The sequence below is a fragment of the Protopterus annectens genome, chromosome 12.part0, assembly GCF_019279795.1.
Source record: "Protopterus annectens isolate FY-2018-M chromosome 12.part0, PAN1.0, whole genome shotgun sequence".
NCBI lineage: Eukaryota > Metazoa > Chordata > Ceratodontiformes > Protopteridae > Protopterus > Protopterus annectens.
In genome coordinates this window covers 1,058,362,504-1,058,388,061 of record NC_056746.1, presented here as the reverse complement: position 1 = coordinate 1,058,388,061, position 25,558 = coordinate 1,058,362,504, and the positions used below count along the sequence as shown (strand labels likewise).

The 25,558-nt window shown below is 43.4% G+C and overlaps 1 protein-coding gene across 6 annotated transcripts in view; it reads left to right on the top strand.

Annotated features, from left to right (window-relative positions):
* LOC122816964 (serine/threonine-protein phosphatase 4 regulatory subunit 1-like) overlaps positions 1-25,558 on the top strand; it is a 1,601,647-nt gene that overhangs the window by 768,369 nt on the left and 807,720 nt on the right. For all 6 annotated transcript variants that reach the window (XM_044090068.1, XM_044090067.1, XM_044090066.1 and 3 more), the window contains one exon: positions 6,925-7,017. In XM_044090068.1, coding sequence (XP_043946003.1) covers positions 6,925-7,017 — 93 coding nt within the window. The remainder of the gene's footprint in view (positions 1-6,924; positions 7,018-25,558) is intronic.

Here is a 25,558-nt window from a genome sequence, read left to right as displayed (position 1 = left end):
GCAAAGAAATATTCAAATATACCCATACCTGGACGATTGTTTAATTCAGGCAGAAAGCCAGGACATACTTTTGAATCATCTGGCCTTTGTACAAAGGGTTCTTACTTGTCTGGGGCACACCATAAATGAAAAGAAATCACACCTGGTACCCTGTCAAGTTATATTCCTGGGAGCAAGCTTGAATACAAATTCCCAGATGGCTTACTTCATGTCAGAGAAACAAATTCATTTGACAACCTACTTCAAACAAGTGGCCACAAAAACCCTGCTATCTGCAAGACAAATACTGCAAGCCTTGGGGTTCATGGCTTCCTGCATTCTTCTAATTCCATATGCAAGACTGCAAATGAGGAAACTACAGTGGTATCTAAAAAGCTTATGGTGTCAACATTCTTAAGACCTGGAAACAATGATTCTTATCATACCTTGCCTACGCCTAGAGTTCCTTTGGTGGGCAGAGGCCTGCCACCAAAACAAGGGACTACCTTTCACACCACCCCCCTGCAACCCAAACCCTAACAACAAATGCATCAGACTATGCATGGGGGGCTCACCTGGCAGGGAAGTGCATTCACGGCAAATGAACTCAAGTCAAATGCACCTGCATATCAATCAAAAAGAAATGTTAGTGGTACAGAATGCTCTGACAGCCTTCAAGGACCACATTCTTCTAGGACAACTAATGGTAAAGATGGACAACACCACTGTTTTGTGGTACATAAACAAGCAGGGGGGTACACATTCTTACCCCCGCTGCCGACTAGCCATGGCATTGTGGAACACAGCCTTGAGCTACCAAGTGCACCTACAAGCTCAATTCCTGCCAGGAAAATTAAATACACTGGCAGACAGATTAAGAAGAAACCTCATGGACCCACACGCGTGGAAACTGGAACCAAGGATTTTCAACATGCTGACAAGCAAATGGGGGAGCCCAGATATAGACCTGCTTGCCTCTCCCCAGAACTACCAATTGGACAAATTTTGCACAAGGACTCCCCACAAACAAGCCTGGAAAGTGGATGCTCTGTCCTTCAGCTGGAAAAAACTATCAGTCTATGCCTTCTCCCCTCTGCCTCTGTTCTCCAAAGTACTACTAAAAAATCAAACAGGACAAACCAAGGATGAATTTGATTGCTCCAGACTGGCCACGCCAACTTTGGTACCCCCTCCTGCACAGTGTGTCACGGTTATCTCCATGGTACCTGCCTCAGACTCCTTCCCTGCTGTCTCAGCAGGAGAACCAGATTCTGCACCCTCAGCTTCTAGCACTGAACCTTGCAGCCTGGCTAATTACTTAATTTCTCCTTTACCATCCCTCAGCAAACCTGTGATGGATATCATTTTAGAGGCAAAGAGGCCTAGTACTAGAAAATCTTATGCTGAAAAATGGAAAAGATTCTGTGCCTGGAACCAATCTCAAGGGGCGAGCACAGCAGCACCCGATTTACCTCAGATTTTACAGTACTTAACTGAGATGCTTCACAAGGGCCTGTCTTTTTCCTCCATTAAAATCCACGCCTCATCCATTTCAGCTCATTGTAATACAGAACCTCCCCTCTTTTCTCATCCACTGCTCAAGCAGTTCCTCAGAGGTGCCAAAAATTTGAGACCACCCAGGAGAGCTCCAACCCCAGCCTGGGACCTTAACTTTGTCTAGGAGAAACTCACTCTACCTCCTTTCGAGCCAGCTGCTACTGCAGACTTAAAATTTATTTCTTAGAAAACAGCTTTCCTTTTAGCAGTCACTTCAGCTAGAAGGGTATCTGAATTTACAGGCCCTTATGGCAATGGAGCCTTTCATCATCTTTCACGTAGACAAGCTGTCGCTCAGAACCAATCCATCCTTCATGTCCAAGGTGGTATCCAGTGTGGCTCTTAATCAGTCCATTCATTTGCCAACCTTCTTTCCCAGTCCACAGAATAAAGAGGAACGGATACTGCATTCCTTAGATGTGCACAGGCAACTTAGATTCTACTTGGACAGGACTAAACCTCAAAGGAAATCTGAACAACTGCTGGTGGCATTTGCTGCAGGGGCAGAGGGGAAGGCTATTTTCATAGCAAACCATTTCTAAATGGTTAAGCCATTGCATTCATTTCTGCTATAAGCACAATGGAAAACCTATCTCCCAGGGGATCACACCTCACTCAACCAGGGCTGCATCTACCTCTACAGCCTTTCTCAGAGGCGTCCCTACCAGGGCCATCCTAGAAGCTGCTACCCGGAGTTCTGTACATACTTTCACCAAGCATTATCATTTGCCAATTTTCTCTAAATCTAGAGCTGGCTTTGACACTGCAGTCTTGCAGGGTCTTATAGCTGGCCCTAACGCTATCTAAATTCCTCCTCCCAACCATAGCTTTGGGAGTCTACCCAAATGTAATGACTGTAACAGTGAAACACGAAGAGCATGGTACAGTTATATACACTTACCATAAATGTAGATGTTCGAGTGTATTCACTGTTGCAGTCTTGGTTACCCTCCCTCCAGCCCCCTAACTTCTTTTGGCTATACCTCAACTTTCCTTTACTATGCTTAAAAGCCTTTTTGGTGTATTTGCTTTTTTGTTGGAGTTGTATCTTTGTGCTTTTGTATTTAATTGCTTCCCATTAGGGGGGCACCTGACATCTGGGGCAAGAAAAACTGATGTAATGGCGTCGGCTGCATGTGTTATACCCCTGACGACCTGAGGTCATGGAAGAAGGGACAGCAACCGACCCAGGACCCAAGACTTTGTTAATCAGGCTGACTGAGGGCTACCTGCAAGCAGATAACCCAAATGTAATGACTGCAGCAGTGAATACAATCGAACATCTACATTTATGGTAAGTGTACACAACTGTACTTTCTTGGAGACTAATTCTAGACTTCTCCCACTTAAATAGTTTCCTGGTAGTGCCTTCTTTCTGGATGCTGTCACTTCAGACACCTTCCCCCTGATTTCGCCTCAGTCTTTTATGACTTCTCTAGATCTCAAAGATGTTTATCTGCATATCCCCATTCACTTTCAGCACAGGAAATTCTTAAGTTTCTCTGTGTTTTTTTTTTTTTTTTGCACTTTCAGTTTTCTGCCTTGCCTTTTGGTCTTTCCACTGCCCCAAGAGTGCTTTTCCACGGCCATTGCTTTCCCAAGGGTCCACCACAGGGTTCAGGTTTATCCTTATCTAGACTATCTTATTTTTCTGGCCAACAATTTGGATCAGTTGTCTCAAGACCTTGCAAAGGCCATTCAGCATCTTCAGGGCCTAGGGTTCACAAATTTTAAAAAAATGCAGTCTGACTCCATCTCAGGATCATGTGATTAGGGTACAGGTTCAAGACAGATCTGATGATGGTTTTCCTGCCAGCAGACAAGATTCTCTCTCTTACATCCTTCATGGAAAGCCTTCTGCCTCTTCCTTCCATTCAAGACTGGAAATTTTTGAGACTTCTCAGATTCATGGCTTCCACGATTCCCATCCTGCATTTGACAAAGCTTCACATGAGGAAATTTCAGTGGTTTCTAAAGACAACCTGGTCTCAATATGCTCAGCCTTAAGATATCCTGGTTCCTGTCCTCCCTTGCTTGAAAACAAAACTCTACTGGTGGATTCAACATGAATGCAGGCCTTCCTGTTCTCTTAACCCAGCCTTCTCAACAGCTGCTCACAGATGCCTCAGATATAGGCTGGGGGTGGGGGGCAACCTTTGCTTCCAGGAAGCTTCAGGGTCTCTAGTCTCCATTTCAGCAGAGGAAGCACACCTACCCTACAATCCTCCAAAAGTCTCTTCAAAAAAAAACCTCAAACAGTATCTCAAAGTGAATTGGCTATGCCCATGTACCAACCCTGATTAAGTTATAAACTAAAAGCGTATTTTGCAATTATCATAACTTGTAACTACATCACCAAGCTCCGCTTCCAATCTGATGTCTCTTACTTTTAATGGTCTGTCCATGAGAATTGTGAGTCTCTATTAAAGAACACTACTAACCCATTGTATATAATCGCTTAGTTTTTATAATTGTTTGCTAACTTCTGTGTAATCTATGTAAGTTTGTCTATGTGGAGCTTTTCTCCCCGGGCCTCCGCTGAAAATGGACTTGTATCCAGTCGGGCTGTCCCAGTAAACAAATGTAAAATAAATAAATAATAAATAAACCTCCAAGAGATGCGGGCCCTGATTCTAGCCTTGCAAACCTTTTATCTTCTTTTTCTACCAGGTCCTCTGAACATTTTTACAGACAATACTGCTGTCCTCTGGTACATAAAAAAGCAGAGGGGGACCAAATCTTACCTTCTTTTGCAGGTTAACCCACAAGGCATGGGAATTAGCTGTCCATTACAAAGTAACCCTTCAGGCTGTTTTACCTACCCTCGGCTCAAAAAATCTGTGGCGGATGTATTAAGCAGATGTGTGACACAATCCCACAAATGGATGCTTTACAGGAATGTGTTCCTAGAGCTAGTTCACTGGTGGGGTACTCCACATCTGGACGTCTTTGCCTCCCCTCAAAACAGAAAACTCGCTCTCTTTTGTGCAAGAATCCTGCATCCTCTGGGCTGGAAGGTGGATGCCCTATCTTTCTCATGGAAGGGGGTGTTTTATTATGCGTCCCCCCTTCCCTCTAATTCAGAAAGTCTTGCTGAAAGTTCAGCAGGACAGACCAAAAATCTTGTTCATTACTCCCTTTTGGCCAAGAGAGCATTGGCTCCCTCTTATTCTGCAGTTAGCCACAAGTTATCTCACCAGTTGGACTTAACTCACACAAGACAGGAGATCCTTGATTCATCTACATCTGTCAACACTACAAATGACCTTGTGGGTGATCAATTTTTGATCCCTTTCAGCACCTTTTTTCACAGGACATGCTTAGGTTTTTGCAGGAGGCCAGGAAACTCGATATTAGGAAATCTTAGATTTCCAAATGGAAAAGATTTTCTATCTGGTGCCTTAAAAGAAGTCTAGATCCACTATCCCTGGACATTCCAATTGTACTTTCCTACTTGTGTGAATTGTTTAATAGTGGCTTGTCATATTCCTCAGTGAAAGTCCACTGTTCTGCTCCTTCAGCTTGTCTGCCTTTAACACCTCCTTTAGCCTCCAGCTTTGAGGTTAAACTTTTTCTTAAAGGCATTCTACACACCAAACATCCCAGGAAACTAGCGCTTCCTCATTGGTATCTTAACTATGTCTTAGAGAAACTAACTTTGTCTCATTTGGAGTCTGTGGCCTTGGCTCCGCTAAAGTTTTGAACTTGGAAAACGGTGCTTCTGGTAGCCTTAACTTTTGCTAAGAGGGTCTCTGAGATTCAGGTCTTGATTGCATCCCCTCCTTTCTTGGTTTTCCACAAGGACAGGGTGTCTTTGAGAATTAATCCTTCTTTCATTACTAAAGTGGTGAACGTGTTCCCTTAATCAGTCTGTCCAATTGCCAACCTTTTTCCCTTCGCAATCCTTTAGTGAGAGGAATTTGCATACCTTAGATGTACATAGGCAGCTCAGATTTTATCTTGATAAGACAAAAGCTATAGTGAAGTCAGATCAGGTTTTAGTGTCTTTTCTCCCAGGGCTCTGGGTTTATCTGTTTCTAAACAAACTATTTCATCTTGAATTTCTACAGCTATTGTGTTTTGTTACGTTTTTCATGGTAAAATCATTGCCACCTTCTGTCAGAGCTTATTCTACCAGATTGGTTGCTTTGTCAGAGGCTTTCTTTAGAGGCCTGGATACTAATTATATTTTGGAGGTTGCTACTTGGTCTTCACTCCATACTTTTACCAAACATTACAATTTGGACACTCCAGGGCTAGGTCCAGGGCTATATTTGCTAGAGTAAAGAATACTGCAGTATTGAATAGAATGACCTAGAATAGTTGTGTAAAATCTTACCATAACCAAAGCTGTCCTGCTGTTCTATGTTGCAGTATTCTGTCCCTTCCCCCTGCAACTTGTCCCTTCCTAGGATGACTCCTTGTTTGCCTTAGGGCTGTTGTTCCTCATGGGGCTTCCTTGTTCTGAGGATGGTTTATGTGGATGTCCTTTTATGGATAACTCTGTCAGAACCTACGTGTGCCGTCCCACGTACTGGCAGTAGGGTTACCACCTGTCCCACTTTGCAAGGGACAAGTCCGTCTTTGGGCAGTTGTGTCTTGACAAAAAAATTTAAAAATAGCAAATGTCCTGAGATTTTAGGACAAAATTATTTCCTATATTTTATGTAATAGTTGCATAAAACAGTTATTCTGTATCTAAAATACCTAAATGTTATAAGAAACAGAATAAGCAACTAAAATGCTGCAAGAATAAGCTTTTATTTAGGCAAAAAAGTTAAGTTCTAACCTTTGTACTGACCGTGGGTATGTGTCGGCCTGTAAAATCTGATGTTTGTACCAAAAATATCCCACTTTGGCCATTTGAAAAGGTGGCAACCCTAACTGGCAGTGGCATTAAGCTTTTGTATACAGGCTGGATGTTGGGTCATTGGGCAGAAGACCGCCCATATGTAAAGAATGGTGCAACACAAAAGAGAAGGACACCTATAGTTATGGCAAGATTTTACACAACTATTCTTCCTCTGTTACAGGAAGGGACAGTAAGGGACTTCTTGAATGCTGTGGTCATTTTATAAGAGAAGTAATTTCTTCTTTGCATTACACCTTTACATTTGATTTTGGACATACGCACATCTTTACAAAAAGTCATTGCCGAGTGTTGTTTCTCAGAATGGTGCATTGGTTTAGATTTTTGGGGATTTTACTGTCTGCTAACCCAGGGAAATTAATAATGGCTACTCATTTGGTTTAATAATTGTTTTTTTTTTTTTAAATTAAAGAGTAAGTAAGTCTCTGCAGTTTTCACAAGAGACATTCTGTAGTTTAATAAGTATATTCTGTTTTATTATTCACCCACTCATTCAGTCATTTATATGCCTATTGCAGAATTCAGAAGATTGGCAAAATGAAAGTACAGAATCATCAGATAAAGAAGATGACAATGAATTGCTTTTTGGAGAAGAGAAATTCAAAGTACAGGTTGGTTCCATTTCAGATTTAACATTCATCATTGTGAAGTTACTGTACCTAATTTGCTCAGCTATTTTGTCTTGCATTGAATGGAATTTCATTAGGATGGGATTTTTTTGTCAAGTTATAGTTCACTGAAGTCTTATCCTGACTTTTACTAAATGGTCAGGATTAGGTGGAAATGGGGTGGTTTGAAAGAGTGTTTGCACATGTAAAGCTGTGCAAAGGCCCTTCATTACACTGCTTGTACTTGAAATTGGGGCATTTAATGATTTCCTCTGACGAGTGATCTCAGAGTTAATATTTGTAAAGGTAAGGACTACGGCTGATGAGGGGTTGTCTCTTGAGAAAAAGATGAATCAATAATTTGAGTATTGATTTCAAGAGGTTTGCTGTTTGTTTACGTAATACAGTTTTACAGTTTATGTTCATCATTTTCACTGCTGCAGTAAGTAGCCTTTAGGCCCAAGACAGAGCAACCAGACAACTTCCAAAAGTGTTGTCGTCTTCTCTCATTTCTATTTTCACTTCTGATTAGTGAGCCCTGAGTAAGGAAGATCAGCAGTCACAGAAGAAAATATTCAGTACTTTATTGCCAATTCATGAAAGAGCAGCTCAGAGGCTTCACAAGAGCAGTAACTAGCACATCAGCTCCTTTCCTGCAGATAAATCCTCTTTGGGAGACCTTTCCACAAGAAACATATATAGTTATAACATTTCTAAAAAATATATATTTTTACTTTTTTGTTTTTAGCAGATCTGTCTATTCAAGAAGTCTGATGGTTTAATATTGGAAGTGTCCTCCCAGGGACTGATAATTTTTAGCTTCTGCTAAATAGGGGGTTTATTTTGCGAGTGACTGTACTGCTTATGTAAACTTTTGGTTAATTAAAGAAAGGATTTGTGTGGGGAAGTGCTTTCCTTGGGCAGGGACTACAACGGGTTATGTAGTACTTATGTTCCCACTGTGGCAACAACATACTACAGTTTTTTTTCGGTCTGACTAAAGTTATTCTGAAGGGGTTTCTGACAGAAATTTAATGTTCTGTTTATGCATTACAGTGTTTTGGTGACTTTGAATGTATGTTGAAGTGTACTGTTTGTACAAACTGTTTGACAACTTACCTTCCGACAGACACTGTCCAGAGTTTGACTGCATCTGAAGCATCCTTCTCAGTCACAGCATGTACACTAACGCTCCTGCTCATCCAACTTCTTCTAGAAAGAAAAAATAACTTGGTAGAAAGCCCTTGCTGACTCCACAGGCCTAGTCTTTCCTTTAGCCAATGGTGAGTGACTCTGTAGTGGTTAGCAGTCGTTCTTCGGATCAGTGTCTTAACTTCTTTGCCTTCCTCTGGTGTAGTCCTTTCAGCCACCATTAAGTGGGGGCCAGCCACTTCTTCTTTGGCTGTTCCAGTGTCAAAATTGGGCATGACAGAAACATCTTTACTGGAGACTAAAACATACCAGAGGATGCTGCTGGTTGCGTTTGGGAAGACACCTCTTGGTGGTGCAGATATTCCTTTTCAAAGTCTGTCACTGAAGATACTGGTCAATAAAAAAACAAAAAGTTAAACATTGTTCATCAGAAATCTTGATATCTATATAAAAAGATTTTTTTTTCACTTTGGCCAAGAAAGTGTTACAGCAATCAATCCTAGTAGATAGAATTTAGTACCTGTAAGTCAGGTCAGCCGAAATATTCCTGAGGAAGATGTTAGATGATTCTTAGACAGAGACAGGACGTCTGCAGACTTTCAAGCCCAAAACTCTGATGTTGAGGAAACCTGGTCCTTGTAGCTTCCTTTTGAGGAATTTTCTTTTTCTTAGATTACTGCTAAGATGAATGGAACAGATGCATCCCCTGTGAACTGAGGCAATATTATAATATTTTACAAGTGGATTTGCCTCATTCTGCACCTATTACTCCTCCTCAGCTAGTGCCAGCCTTGGTGGATGTATATAATGCTTTCAGTAAAACCCTGATTCAGAACTTTCAGTTCCCAAAAAAGGAGAAAGGTTTTACAAAGATGTTCATCGTGTTACACTGCTGCAGTCTTCACACTCGGGTTATCCTGCCATCAGGCGGTCCCGCAGTCGGCCAGAGTTCCAAAGTCTTGGCCTGGCGTCTGTTGCTGTCACTTCTTCCCTGACATCAGTGCGCCAGGGGTATATAAGAGGCATCCGAAGCCATTTTCTTCAGTCTTTCTTGCCGCACGGTGCCCGAAGCAGAAGCAGTTCGCAAGTGCCGGTCGGCCGACTCCTGATGTTTTCAAATCGAATTTCAGACCGAAGTCTTCAGTAAAGCTAAGTACCCCATTGGGGAACCTTTACTTGCCTCAGTCCGATGTCAGAAAAAGTTAACAATTGCATTTCTTGTGGGAAGCAAATATCTCATAAGGACTTTCAATCTTATTGTATTCCTTGCCTAGGCCCAGACCACGACGTCACAGGTTGTCTGTTTTGTGCTAGGTTTAACAAACGTACTATTAAACGTCTGTTTGATTTCGCCCGACATTATTTTGGTAGGAAATTTAATTATACCATGCCGTCGGAGCAACCGACGACCGGAATGCATAAAAAACGCAAAGATAAGGACAGGCAGCCGAGACCCAAACCAGAGTCCGAGGCTTCTGCTAGGCCAGTTGCCGGTTCTCCAATTTTCAGTGAGGTGTCTATGCAGCCCCTGACGACCGCTGATTTAGAACCCCAGCCGGCATCCGATTCCCAAGCGGAGATTGCTAGGCCTCCGCAACCTTTACCTTTAGGCTCTTCCTACTCCATGGCTGAAGGAGATTCCGGTGCAGTTGAAATGCCTTCAGTTGCAGAAGGTGTCTTCAGACCGACTACACTCACTATTAAATCCTATGCAAAGCTGAAAACCCCTTTAAAAACAAAGAAGACTGTACAGCAGTCTCCAGTACAAGGCCCCATGCCTAAGAAACAGATGCTCAAGATGGCTGAAGATTTAATTACCCTAATTAGGGGTTCCCATCCCCCTCCTGATAAAAGGCCAAGACAGGAGGAGGACTACGCTTCCTCTGACCAGGTTTCAATTTCTTCAGATTCTTCTGAGGAACAGGAATATTCTTTTCCCCCTTATGACCAGTGACAAGTGGAGTACCACAGGGTTCAGTCCTGGGTCCTCTCCTGTTTGGTATGTACTTCTCTGAAGTACAGGCCAACACAGAAGGTCTTTGGCTAACGAAGTTCGCAGATGACTGCAATCTAGGAGCCATAATCAAAACTCCAAAAGATGTGGACATCCTACAAAAGGGCCTTGCTGAGACAGATGCCTGGTGTCAAAGCCACAGCCTCAAGCTCAATGCCAAAAAGTCATTGTCATTCCTTTTGGTAAAAACTCAGTACCCATGAACTACCACATAGGTGGTAGTCTACTTAACACCGAAAGTGTGATAAGAGACCTTGGGACACAGGTGGACAGTAGTCTCTCCTTTGATAATCACATCGCCATAGTAGTCAGGAAATCCTTCTATGTGGCACACCTCATCACAAAAGGTTTCTCATCCAGGAAAAGAGAGGTCACTGTTCCCCTCTACTCGTCACTCATTAGACCCATTACAGAGTACAATGCCCCTTTTGGTATGTACCTCACAAGACCTCTACAACAACTGGAAAGGCCACAAAAATACCTCACAAAGAGGATTACCGGCCTCAATGAGATACCCTATGCAGACAGTCTCAAAAAACTGCAGCTTTACTCCATTGCATATCGCCTACTCAGAGGCGATCTCTGCCTAACATACAAAGCTATGTCAAACCCAGAGCTTTTAGACATGCTCCACTTAAAGAAATCCCAATCCCTACGAGCTACACGCTCTAGGGACCTAAACCTCGTCAACACAATAAACAGAACATGCTGGAGGGATAGATTCCTGTCCCAGTGACTTCCCATACTCTGGAACAAACTACCTATCTATATCAAACAAAGCTCCTCATTAGCACTGTTCAAGAAAAATCTTGATGATTGGATGGGAGATAGGAAATTCACCCCGGGGATCACTTCTGTGGCTCTGCTCGACAGTGGCACAGGAAAATAATTTTCTTGGGTGGCGAAAGCCAAGGTACCTTTGGCTAGGCTTATATAGGCCCTAGGACCAGTAGCCTAGTACCTACCTATGAACCTATGAAGACTCTGATGCTGAAGAGTCTATCCCTTCAGCATCTCCCCCAGAAGACTACTCTTTTGGGGAAACTTTACATACCATGAGGGAACATTTCCACTGGGAAGGCCAGGATTACTCTGATTCTAAGAAAAGGCTCCGAGAGTTCCTTTTACTACCCCAGCACAGACCACTTGCTATTCCACCCGTGTTAGACATTGTGGATGATGTTTATTCAGAATCTAGCCTTAACCCAGATTCACTAACTCCTGCACCAGCCAAACCAGACAGATACTGCAGAGTTCCTGACTCACACAAATTCCTATATAAAAGCCCTGTTGCTGACCCAGAAACCATTTCCCAGGGTCCCAAAGGGGTTAAGGCCTCCATTGCTAAAAATCCTGTACCCTCTGAAAGGGATTCTAGAGCACTAGACAGATGGGGAAAGAAAGTATATACCTCAGCTACTCTAGCTATGAGGGCCATAAATTGCCAGTTTCACATGCTGAAATATCAACAATATTTGATGACTCAAAACAAAAATGATCACACATACAGAACAGCCTGATTACAAGGAAATGCAAGATTTGTTGCTTGCAGCTGAACAAGTGGGAAAACATACTTTGCAATGTGGATTTGATTCATTCGAAGCTTCTTGTAGAGCAGCAGTGACAGGGTCTGTCATACGTAGGCATGCTTGGTTAAAAGAACAAACTTTACCTGATCATGTTAAAGCAAAGTTATTGGATGCACTTTTACAGCAGGATGTTTTATTTGGTGTAAAAGCAGAAGAGATTTTAAAGAAAATGGAGGATAAGGCAAAATCTATGCAGACGGTCAAGGATTTTTTACAGGTTCAACCCCCTCGTTTCAGCAGAAATTGGCCAACCAAAAACTGGTCCTTTCCAGCTTCCGCCAGACCACAGAGGGGCAAATACAGACGCCGAAGGGGCAGAGGTCAGTCACAAGGCTCTTACCAGCCTCGACAATGGGGTGCCACAACCCAAAAAGGAGGAGACAACATGTCTGAAACTATCAGAAGACAAACACAATGACTTGCCCCTCAGACTGCCAAGCAAATCCCTCTTGGCAGCTCCCTTGGGAGGAAAACTAGCACTTTTTGCAGACAACTGGCACAGCATCAAAAAGACAAATGGGTCCTAAATATTGTATCTCAAGGATACAGATTCCACTTTCACACGTTACCAAGGATAAAAGGAATACCAAACCTGCCACCAAATCAGTGGGCAGAGGATCAAAAGCAAATTTCAGCTCTCATGGACATGAGAGCCATTCAAAAGGTCCCAACACAGGAGCAAGGACAAGGATTTTACTCAAGACTTTCTAGTTCCCCGAAAGGACAAAGCCTGGAGACCCCTTCTGGACTTCTCAATTCTACATATCTGGAAGTACCCAAATTCAAGATGCTAACACTACAGCAGCTTCTTCCCATGCTGGGCAAGAAGGCTTGGCTAGTAACGTTGGACCTCAAGGAGGCATACCTGCATGTCCCTATCAGACAAAATTGCAGAAGATACTTCCAATTTATAGCAGGTTCAACCCATTACCAATTCTCTGCACTGCCCTTTGACTTATCTACTGCGCCCAGGGTCTTCACAAATGCCTGGCACCAGTAATTGCATACTGCAGACAAAGAGGAATTCAAATATATCCATACCTGGACGACTGCCTTATTCAAGCAGAAAGCAAGGACATTATTTTAAAGCATCTGGCGTTTGTCAAAAACCTATTAAGTTGCCTAGGGTACACAATAAACGAATAGAAGTCAAAACTAGTGCCCTCACAAGACATAATATTCCTGGGTGCCAGCTTAAATACAACAGCCCAGATGTCTTATCTCACTCCAGACAAGCAAGGACAACTGACTCAATACTTCAAAATGATGGCAACAAAGACCCAAAAACCCTGCAAGAAAAATTCTGCAGGCCTTGGGATTCATGGCATCTTGCATTCTACTAATATTTGCAAAACTGCATATGAGGAAATTACAATGGTACCTGAAAAGCGTATGGACTCAACACAGCCACAGCTTGGAAACAATAATTCCACTCATTCCCTGCCTTCAACAGGAGTTTCTATGGTGGGCTCAGGCATGTCACCTCAACAAGGATCAGCCTTTTGCCTTACCCCCAGCCAGGCAAACTATAACAACAGATGCATCGGATTATGCTGGGGAGCACACATGGCGGGGTAGTGTATTCAGGGCAAATGGTCTGCAAATCAAAGGCATCTGCATATCAATCAAAAAGAGATGCTAGCTGTACAAAATGCCCTAACAGCTTTCAAAGACCTCCTACATCCAGGACAGCTCCTAATAAAGACTGACAGCACCACAGTGATGTGGTACATAAGCAAGGGGGCACACATTCCTACCCCCTATGCAGGCAAGCAATGACCTTGTGGAACACAGCACTGACCTACCAAGTTCAACTACAAGCACAATTCCTGCCAGGAAAGTAAAACACATTGGCAGACGATCTAAGCAGAAACATCATAGATCCTCACGAGTGGAAACTAGATCCACAAGTATTCGCAATGATAACTCAAAAATGGGGGAGCCCAGACATAGATCTGTTTGCTTCCCCCCAAAACTACCAACTACGGAAATTCTGCACAAGGACATACCACACACTAGCTTGGAAAGTGGACGCCCTCTCATTCAGTTGGAAAACATTGACAGTGTATGCCTTTCCTCCACTGCCTCTTCTGGCAAAGGTGCTGCTGAAAGCCAGATTAGAGAGGCCACAAATGATACTCATTGCTCCAGACTGGCCATGCCAACACTGGTATCCAATACTAAGGAACATGGCTCAAGGCCCACCATGGATTTTACCTCCAATTCCTCACCTGCTCACTCAGCAAAACAATCAGATTCTACACAGCCAGCTCAAGACTTTAAATCTGGCTGCATGGCAAATTACCTAAACAACCAGTCAACACTTCTCTCTAAAGCTGTGATGGATGTCATTCTGGTGGCCAGGAGGCCCATCACCAGGAAAGCCTATTCAGACAAATGGAAAAGATTCTGCTCCTGGAACCAGGCTAAAGACCAAAATCCCCTTGTCCCAAATATTCCTCAGATTCTTCAATATTTAACTGAGATGTTGCACAAAGGACTTTCCTTTTCATCTATTAAGATCCACGCCTCAGCTATTTCAGCTCAATACAACACGGATCCTCCTATATTTTCACATCCATTACTAAGACAGTTCCTCAGATGGGCTAAGAACATAAGACTGCCCCAGAGAGCACGAACACCAACTTGGGATCTCAATTTTGTTTTGGAAAAACTTACACTACCGCCCTTTGAACCAGCTTTTACAGCTGATCTACAGTTTCTATCATGGAAAACTGCCCTACTGCTAGCAATAACTTCAGCACGAAGAGTCTCAGAGCTACAGGCCCTAATGGCAGTGGAGCCTTTCATAATTTTTCATCAAGACAGAGTCGCTTTACAAACTAACCCTTCCTTTATGCCAAAGGTGGTATCCAGTGTGGCCCTAAACCAAACCATTCATTTGCCCACCTTTTATCCAAACCCCCAGAACAAAGGGGAAAGGCTCCTACACTCTTTGGACATTCACAGGCAGTTATGTTACTACTTGGATAAAACTAAGGCTTTCATAAAATCTGACCAGCTCTTTGTATCCTTTGCTGCAGAATCACAAGGAAATGCTATCTCAAAACAGACCATTTCAAAATGGATAGGACATTGTATCCATTTCTGCTACACACACCATGGGAAATCTGTACCTGGTAACATTAGGCCTCATTCCACCAGGGCTACAGCAACATCATCAGCCTTCCTCAGAGGGGTACCAACCAAGGATATTTTGGAGGCTGCAACTTGGAGTTCAGTGCACACCTTCACCAAGCACCATCACTTACCTCTGTACTCTAAAACCAGAGCTGGCTTTGCCACTGCAGATGTTCATCGTGTTACCCTGCTGCAGTCATCACACTTGGGTTATCCTGCCGTCAGGCGGTCCCGCAGTCGGCCTGAATTCCAAAGTCTTGGTCTGGCGTCGGTTGCTATCACTTCTTCCCTGACGTCAGTGTGCCAGGGGTATGTAAGAGGCATCCGACACCATTTTCTTCAGTCTTTCTTGCCGCACGGTGCCCGAAGCAGAAGCAGTTCGCAAGTGCCGGTCGGCCGACACCTGAGATTTTCGATTTGAATTTCAGTCTGAAGTCTTCAATAAAGCTAAGTACCCCATTGGGGAACCTTTTCTTGCCTCAGTCCGATGTCAGAAAAAGTTAACAATTGCATTTCTTGTGGGAAGCAAATATCTCATAAGGACTTCCATTCCTATTGTATTCCTTGCCTAGGCCCAGACCACGACGTCACAGGTTGTCGGTTTTGTGCTAGGTTTAATAAACGAACGATCAAACGCCGTTTTGACTTTGCACTACATTACTTTGGTAGGAAATTTAATTATATCATGCCGTCGGAGCAGCCGACGACCGGCATACATAAAAAACGCAAGGATAAGGACAGGCAGCCTAGGAACAAGCCTGACTCTGAGGCCTCTGCTGGGCCTGTCGCCGGTTCTCCAGTTTTCAGTGAGGCGCCTACGCAGCCCCTGACAACCGCAGAACTGGAACCCCAGACAGCTGTGGATTCTCAAGCAGAGTATACTAGGCCGACGCAGCCATCTTCCGACACCGGAGCAGAAGTAGACCCTGGTACAGTGGAAACACCTTCGGTTGCAGAAGGTGTCTTCAGACCGACTACACTCACCATTAAATCTTATGCTATGCTTAAAACTCCTTTAAAACTCCTTTAAAACCTAAGAAGACTGTACATAAGTCTACAGTTCAAGGCCCCATGCCTAAGAAACAAATGCTTAATATGGCTGAAGATATGATTACCCTAATCAGGGGTTCCCATCCCCCTCCTGATAAAAGACCAAGACAAGAGGAGGGTTATGCTTTCTCTGACCAGGTTTCAATTTCTTCAGATTCTTCTGAGGAACAGGAATACACTTTTCCACCTTATGAAGACTCTGATGCTGAAGACTCTATTCCCTCAGCATCTCCCCCTGAAGACTACTCCTTTGGGGAAACTTTACATACTATGAGGGAACATTTCCACTGGGAAGGCCAGGACTACTCTGATTCTAAGAAAAGGCTCCGAGAGTTCCTTTTACTACCCCAGCACAGATCTCTTGCTATCCCTCCAGTTTTAGATATTGTGGATGATGTTTACTTGGAGTCTAGTTTAAATCCAGACTCTCTACCTCCTGCTCCAGCCAAACCAGACAGATACTACAGAGTACCTGACTCACACAAATTCCTTTATAAAAGCCCTGTGGCTGACCCAGAAACAATTTCCCAGGGTCCTAAGGGAGCTACAGCTTCTATGGCTAAAAATCCTGTGCCCTCTGAAAGGGATTCCAGAGCCTTAGATAGATGGGGAAAGAAAATATACACCTCAGCAACTCTGGCTATGAGAGCATTAAATTGTCAGTTTCACATGCTGCAATATCAGCAATTCCTAGTGTCTCAATTAAAACAAAAAATGAGCACACATACTGAACAGTCTGAATTCAAGGAAATGCAGGATCTGTTGCATGCAGCTGAACAGGTGGGCAAACATACTTTACAATGCGGATTTGATTCGTTGGAAGCTTCCTGTAGAGCAGCTGTTACTGGCTCTGTCATACGTAGATATGCTTGGTTAAAAGAACAAACCCTTCCTGATCATGTTAAAGCAAAATTATTGGATGCACCTTTATAGCAGGATGTATTATTTGGTGTCAAAGCAGAAGAGGTTTTAAAGAAAATGGAGGATAAGGCAAAGTCTATGCAGACGGTCAAGGATTTTTTGCAGGTACAACCCCCTCGCTTCAGCAGAAATTGGCCAACAAAAAAACTGGTCCTTTCCAGCTTCTGACAGATCACAGAGGGGCAAATACCGATGCCCAAGGGGCAGACGTCAGTCACAAGGCCCTTACAAACCTCGCCAATGGGGTACTGCTACCCAGAAAGGAGGAGAAGACAGGCCCCAAGCTAACAGAAGACAGACACAATGACTCAATCCTCAAACTACCAAGCAAATCTCTCCTGGCAGCTCCCTTGGGAGGAAAATTAGCATTTTTTGCAGACAACTGGCACATCATCACAAAAGACAAATGGGTCCTAAACATTGTCTCTCAAGGATACAGATTCCACTTTCATACCTTACCAAGGATAAAAGGAATGCCAAACCTGCCACCAAATCAATGGGCAGAGGCACAAAAACAAATTACAGCTCTCATGGACATGAGAGCCATTCAACAACTACCTACACAGGAGCAAGGACAAGGATTTTACTCAAGACTCTTTCTAGTCCCAAGAAAGGACAAAGCATGGAGACCCATTCTGGATCTTTCAATTCTGAATACCTATCTGCAAGTACCAAAATTCAAGATGCTAACACTACAGCAGCTCCTTCCCATGCTGGGCAAGAATGCTTGGCTAGTAACGTTGGACCTCAAGGAGGCATACCTGCATGTCCCTATCAGACAAAATTGCAGAAGATACCTCCGGTTCATTGCAGGTTCAACGCATTATCAATTCTCTGCACTGCCCTTTTGCTTATCTACTGCGCCCAGGGTCTTCACAAAATGCCTGGTACCAGTAATTGCATACTGCAGACAAAGAAGAATTCAAATATACCCATACCTGGATGACTGCCTTATTCAAGCAGAAAGCAAGGACATTCTTTTAAAGCATCTGGCATTTGTCAAACACCTTCTAAGTTGCCTAGGGTACACAGTAAATGAAAAGAAATCAAAACTAGTGCCCTCACAAAACATAATATTCCTGGGTGCCAGCTTGAATACAACGGCCCAGATGGGTTATCTCACGCCAGACAAGCAACAACAGCTGACTCAATATTTCAAAATAATGGCAACAAAGACCCAACTCCCTGCAAGAAAAATTCTGCAGGCCTTGGGATTCATGGCATCTTGCATACTACTAATACCATTTGCAAAACTGCATATGAGGAAATTACAATGGTACCTGAAAAGTGTATGGACTCAGCACAGCCACAGCTTGGAAACAATGATACCACTCATTCACTGCCTTCAACAGGAGTTTCTATGGTGGGCACAGGCATGTCACCTCAACAAGGGTCAGCCTTTCACCTTACCCACAGCCAGGCAAACTATGACAACAGATGCATTGGACTGTGCCCGGGGAGCACACATGGCAGGACAGTGCATTCAGGGCAAATGGACTACAGATCAGAGGCATATGCATATCAATCAAAAAGAAATGCTAGCAGTACAGAATGTCCCAACAGCTTTCAAGGACCTCTTACACCCAGGACAACTAATAATAAAGACGGACAATGCCACAGTAATGTGGTACATAAACAAGCAAGGGGGCACACATTCCTACCCTCTATGCAGGCAAGCAATGTCCTTGTGGAACACTGCACTGTCTTACCAGGTTCAATTACAAGCACAATTCCTGCCAGGAAAGAAAAACACATTGGCAGACGACCTAAGCAGAAACATCATGGGTCCACACGAGTGGAAACTAGATCCACAAGTATTTGCAATGATAGCTCAGAAATGGGGACGCCCGGACATAGATCTGTTTGCAAGCCCCCAAAACTACCAACTTCAAAAATTTTGCACAAGGACATTCCGTCCACAAGCTTGGAAAGTGGACGCCCTCTCATTTAGTTGGAAAACATTAACATTGTATGCTTTTCCTCCACTGCCTCTTCTAGCAAAGGTACTGCTGAAAGTCAGATTAGAGAGGCCATAAATGATACTCATTGCACCAGACTGGCCACGCCAGCATTGGTATCCAATTCTAAGGAACATGGTCCACGGCCCACCATGGATTTTACCACAAATTCCTCACCTGCTCACCCAGCGAGATAATCATATTCTGCACAGCCAGCTCAAGACTTTAAACCTGGCTGTATGGCAAATTACCTAAACAACCAGCCAACACCTCTATCCAAAGCTGTTATGGATGTCATTCTGGAGGCCAGGAGGCCCAGCACCAGGAAAACCTATTCAGACAAATGGAAAAGATTTTGCGCCTGGAACCAGGCTAAAGGCCAAAATCCCCTTGATCCAAACATTCCTCAGATTCTACAATATTTAACTGAGATGTTGCACAAACGACTTAGATCCACGCCTCAGCAATTTCAGCTCATTACAGCACGGATCCTCCTTTATTCTCACATCCACTCCTAAGACTGTACCTCAGAGGGGCTAAGAACATAAGACCGCCAAGGAGAGCACCAACACCTACTTGGGATCTCAACTTTGTTCTGGAAAAGCTTACACTGCCGCCCTTTGAACCAGCTTTTTCAGCTGATTTAAAATTTCTTTCATGGAAAACTGCCCTGCTACTAGCAATAACCTCAGCTAGAAGAGTCTCAGAGCTACAGGCACTAATGGCAGTGGAGCCTTTCCTCTTTTTTCATCAAGACAGAGTCTCTCTACGAACTAACCCTTCCTTTATGCCAAAGGTGGTATCCAGTGTGGCCCTAAACCAAACCATTCATTTGCCCACCTTTTTCCCAAATCCCCAGAACAAAGGAGAGAGACTCCTGCACTCTTTGGACATTCACAGGCAATTACGTTACTACTTGGATAAAACTAAGGCTTTCAGAAAAACTGACCAGCTCTTTGTAGCCTATGCTACAGGATCACAAGGAAAAGCTATCTCAAAACAGACTATTTCTAAATGGATAGGGTATTGCATACGTTTCTGCTACATGCATCATGGGAAACCGGTACCTGCTAACATTAGGTCCCACTCCACCAGGGCTACAGCTACATCAACAGCCTTTCTCAGGGGATTGCCAACCAAGGATATTCTGGAAGCTGCAACTTGGAGTTCAGTGCACACCTTCACCAAACACTATCACTTGCCTCTATATTCTAAGACTAGAGCTGGTTTTGCCACTGCAGTTTTGCAGGGCCTACTAGCTTCTTCTAACCCTGTTTAACTCCACCTCCCATCCTTAGCTTTGGGATTCAACCCAAGTGTGATGACTGCAGCAGGTTAACATGATGAACATAGTACAGTTTTGTACCTACCATAAATGTAGATGTTTGAGTGTTCACCCTGCTGCAGTCCAGGTTACCCTCCCTCCATCCCCTCTGAACTAGCTGAACTTATCTATGCCACTCTATCCTATACAACCTCTGTGGTGTATTTGCTTGTGCCTAAAGGTATTGTTTTCTTTTTATCTAGCTATATATATATTTTGCCTACCTATTGGGGGCACCTGAAATCTGGGGCAAGGCAAACTGAAGAAAATGGCGCCGGGTGCCTCTTATATACCCCTGGCGCACTGATGTCAGGGAAGAAGCGAAAGCAACCGACGCCGGACCAAGGCCGACTGCGGGAACCGCCTGACGGCAGGATAACCCAAGTCTGATGACTGCAGCAGGGTGAACACTAGAACATCTACATTTATGGTAGGTACAAAACTGTACTTTCTGCAGGGCCTACTAGCCTCTCCAAACCCTGTGTAGTTCCACCACCCATCCTTAGCTTTGGGATTCAACCCAAGTGTGATGACTGCAGCAGAGTAACACGATGAACATAGTACAGTTTTGTACCTACCATAAATGTAGATGTTCGAGTTTTCACACTGCTGCAGTCCAGGTTACCCTCCCTCCATCCCCTCTGACCTAGCTGAACTTTTCTATACCTTTTCTATCCTGTACAACCTTTGTGGTGTATTTACTTGTAACTGAAGGTATTCCTTTTATTCCTTTTACATGTTTTATTAGCAATATGTATTGCCTACCTACTTGGGGGCACCTGACATCTGGGGCCAGAAAAACTGAAGAAAATGGTGTTGGATGCCTCTTATATACCCCTGGCGCACTGACGTCAGGGAAGAAGCGACAGCAACCGACGCCGGACCAAGACTTTGGAACTCTGGCCGACTGCGGGACCGCCTGACGGCAGGATAACCCAAGTGTGATGACTGCAGCAGTGTGACCACTTTAACATCTACATTTATGGTAGGTACAAAACTGTACTTTTCTCAAACTAACAAGCACTTGTTTTCTAACCTTAGGGCTAATCCTGCAGCAGTATCAACATCTACACCAGCAGGGAATAGGCTCATGGTAACAACCAGCCCTTCCCTGGTGGACAAGGAGAGAAAGAGTTTGGACAGATCTGGTAAGATAATTTTTTTCTTCCTGTTTGGAATATAGAATTCTTAACTTTGAGACCAACATGTGGAAGTTTGTGCTTTTTGTGTAGACCGTTTGAGAGAGTTCTAGTTACCACCCTTCCACTGAAGGTTGTGCCTCTCAATTTTATTGTTTCCCAGCTTCTCACAGTTATCGAAACATAACTTAAGGAGTGTGTATAATTGTGCAGATACTGTGTCTAGATACACTGTTTCTGCTACTGTTTTAAGAAGGTATGCCTGGGTACGCAAACAAAAGTTTTCTGTTGAGGTAAAGTCTGGAATTTTGAGTTCACCTTTAGATAAGGTGATTTTATTTGGTCTGTTTGCTTACCAAGTTCTCAAATAATTTTATTAGAAAGGGTAGTTAATTCAGGGAGCTTCTAAGATTTTTCAGCTCCCCCTCTAAATCTTACAGATCTTATTTCACGCTTAAGAAATAAAACAGGCAATGTATGCCTTCTCACAACAAAAAGAGAGGTGGAAGGAGGGGAATAAGAAGAAACAAGGATCCTTTTCATAAAAAAAATAAAATAAAAAGGGGACAGTTTACAACTCCGGATTGACTATGCCAGCATTCTTTCCCCCCTTCTCCTCCTGTTCCAGTATCTCAAAACCTGTCCCAACAGCTGAGGGGCTTCCAAGATGGCTACACTCTCATCAGTAACTTAATTTTACCTCTCCTAGTGTGAAAACAAACTGAGAAAAAGGAATGCCATTGAAACTGTTATTTGAGTAAAATTCAGTTACTGGGTAGTAAGTACACTACCAGGATGCCAGCCAAGTAGAAATTTGGAGAACCAGAAAAGGTGAAGAAAAACACTGGCTTAGAAGGATCCTGCAGCTGTTCAGCAAAAAAAAAAAAAAAAACAGTTGAAGCTTCACCTTTGGTTCAAGAGATGATTCCAGTAAGTTAGAGGAAAAATAAATCAGATGTATAGAGTTTATTAAAGTAAATGAAACTGTGAAGGAATATATAAACTCAAATAGCAAAAATAAGAAAGAACAGCTTTAACTATTCAGATGAACTGATTAGACTGCAAAAATCAGATGCTGGAATGAAGAGGCTTCTCAAGAAAAGCTGCTTCAAAAAACAGACGACGGAATGTTCAGGGAAAAAAGTAGATTTTCTGCTGTACCAGAGAAACAGGAAGGAACAAGCTGCATTCATTTTATGAAAGCACAAATGAGCAACTTGAATGGTGTTCCACAGCAGGATGTGTTAACTTAAAAGGGCACATTGAGTGTATGTTTCAAACATGATCTTGAGAAAGTAGCCATGACCTATATTGGTAAGGATGTATTCATACCAGCAGAAAGAGTTGATCATTATCAAACTGTTAAAGAAGAGACTGGTATTAACAATTGGAGACACCAGAGTATGTGTGGAAACCAGAATCGTGGAATGTAGAGAGGCAGGTGTGAGATTCAACCGGCTGTATTTAACTGTTCAGAGTATTTTTGTCTTTATGATCAAAGACATTATTTTGATGCAGGACAGGCTAAGGAAGACATTATAAAAGCTTGTACAACAAAAAAGTGAGCCAGCAAACAGTGAAGCTACTACAGAGACTTTGCCAGTGAAAACATCTTCAGTGTTCCAAAGGAAAATACTCGAGTCTAAAAAAAAAAAGCATAGGAATTGACTAGAAGAATTGAGCGTAACTTGGATTTTAACCACAGACTGATGTTTGGAGAGGGAGATGATCAGGAACACTGAAATTAGTGAATGAATATGAGATCATAAAGCATCACTCACATCTGTGAAACATGGCTTTGCACATAAGTGTCTGAAAAGACTGGACTTTGTTGTCTTTGTTAAACTTGTGGGTGGGTGAGAATTAAATGAAAAAAGTAACTGCAAGATAAATGATTTTTGTTCTTGGTGTTTGTGTAAAACATTTTGTGATGTAAACTGTATGTTACGTTGTAAAGCAGATGTTCTTTGTGTTTCACTGTTGCAGTCCTCACATATGGGTTATCCAGCTCCCGGCAGCCCTCAGTTGGCCCGAATACCAGAGTCCTTGGTATATGATGTCAGCTGCCGCCGGCTGTAAAACTGATGTCAGTACGTCAGGTATAAAGGGAGGCAGCCGACTCCATTTCCTCAGTCTTTCTTGCTGCAGAGACTGAAGCAGATGCAATTCACACTAGTTTACTGTTGTTTCGCTTTCCGACTACCAAGTTGAAGACTCCTTCAGATAAGTACCCTGTTGGGGATCCTCTTTTCTTGCTTTAACGAATGTCAGATAAAGTTAATAACCGTCTTGCCTGTGGAAAACAGATTCCGCACCGTGATTTCCATTCCTGTTGTATAACTTGTTTGGGCCTTGAGCATGACATTCCTAACTGCGATCTCTGTGCTTCCTTTAACCCGCATACCATACACCATAGAGCTAAGATTTTGTATAAGCATTTTGGAGTCTGGCCTAAGTTCGTCGGTATGGCGTTTTCTGGTCTCCTGACTTTGGATATACCTAGGAAACGCAAAGACAAGGACCGCAACAGGCCTAGGGTTAAATCTACTGACGATGCACCGGTGAAATTGTTTATTAGCACAGCGGTAGTCAGTGAGGCGCTTTCGCAGCCCCTGCAGTCTGCAGATTTTCAGTCGCAAGCCTCTGCCCAGACCATTATGAAGTCCTCCATGCCACAGACTGCTTTTTCATCTTCAGACCCACCGCCTGTTGCTGCCTCAGATGGGTCCGGAGCCGCTTTGCAGGCACTGGCTTCTGACACCTCTTCTTTTCGACATGAGACCAGAACCAGACCGACTACCTTAATTCAGACTTCTGCAGTTGCTAGGCCTCCCGAGTCCCTCCGGATTGCTAGTAAACCTTCCAGCCGCAAACCTACTCACAAGCAGGCGTCGGCCTCCCCTCCTGTACCTCAGTCCCAGTTGGTAAAGATGGCTGGTGATCTTCTTTCACTGATTAGGGGCTCCCATCTCCCCCCTTCAAAGAGGGCTAGGGAATTAACTCCTGATGTTTTGTCTGTCTCAGAGTCTGAGATTTTCAGTATGTCTGCTGGCGAAGAAGGAAATTCTCAACTTTTTTCTGGCTTTGAGGATTCTGATGCTGAGGACTCTATCCCTTCTGCCTCCCCTCCAGAAGATTTTTCCTTTGGGGATACTTTGAATACTCTTAGGGAGCATTTTAAATGGGAGTGTCAGGATTTTCCACAGTCTAAGAAAAGAATCAGGGAATTTCTAGATTTGCCACAGCATAAGCCTCTGGCTATACCTCCAGTTTTGGAAGTGGTGAATGATGTTTTCATGGAAAATTCTTTAACTACTAATTCTGTTCCTCCTGCCCGCAGAAAACCAGATAGGTATTACAGGGTTCCTGAATTTCATCAGTTCCTTTTTAAAAACTTTACTGCTGATCCAGAAATTATTTCTCAAGGCCCCAAGGGTGTTAAGGCTACTATTGCTAAAAACCCTGTGCCTTCTGATGAGGAATCTAGTGCGTTGGACAGGTGAGGTAAAAAAGTCTATACCTTTGCAACTCTTGCCATTAAATCCGTGAATTGTCTTTTCCACATGCTTAAGTATCAGCAGCATACTTTAGAGGCTATTAAGGCTAAGCTTGGAGATATTCCTTCCATGACGGAGACCAAAGATTTACAAGACTTAGTGAATTCTGCCACGTTAGTTAATAAGCATTCACTTCATTGTGGTTTTGACACTTTGGAGGCTTTATGCAGAGCAGCAGCCACTGGCTTTGTAATTAGAAGGCATGCTTGGCTCAGGGAGCAGCCTGTTTCTGAACCAGTTAAATCTAAATTGCTGGATGTTCCTTTGCACAAGGACAATCTTTTTGGTAATAAGGCTGAGGAGGTACTAAAGAAGTTAGAGGATAAGGCAAAATCTATGCAAGCTGTAAAAGATTTCCTTCAGGTTCAGCCTCCTCGGTTTAGTAGGCATTATCCTTCCAAGAACTGGTCTTTCCCTGATCGTGGCAAGCAGGGTCACTCTAGGCCTAGGGGTTTCAGATCTTCCAGAGGGCAGGCTTCTGCCCCTCAAAGGGCTAAACAATGGCATTCTTCTTCTGCTAAATTGGGGAGTTCTAAGCCAGCTTCCCAAAGCAAACATTCTCAATGACTCCGGCCTTCTTGTGCCTACCTCTGCGGACCCTGGGTTTCCTTTGGGGGAAGATTAGCCAGGTTCGCAGAGGTATGGTCACAGACGACAAGTGGGTGCTCAGTATAGTAAACCAAGGTTACAAGTTTCACT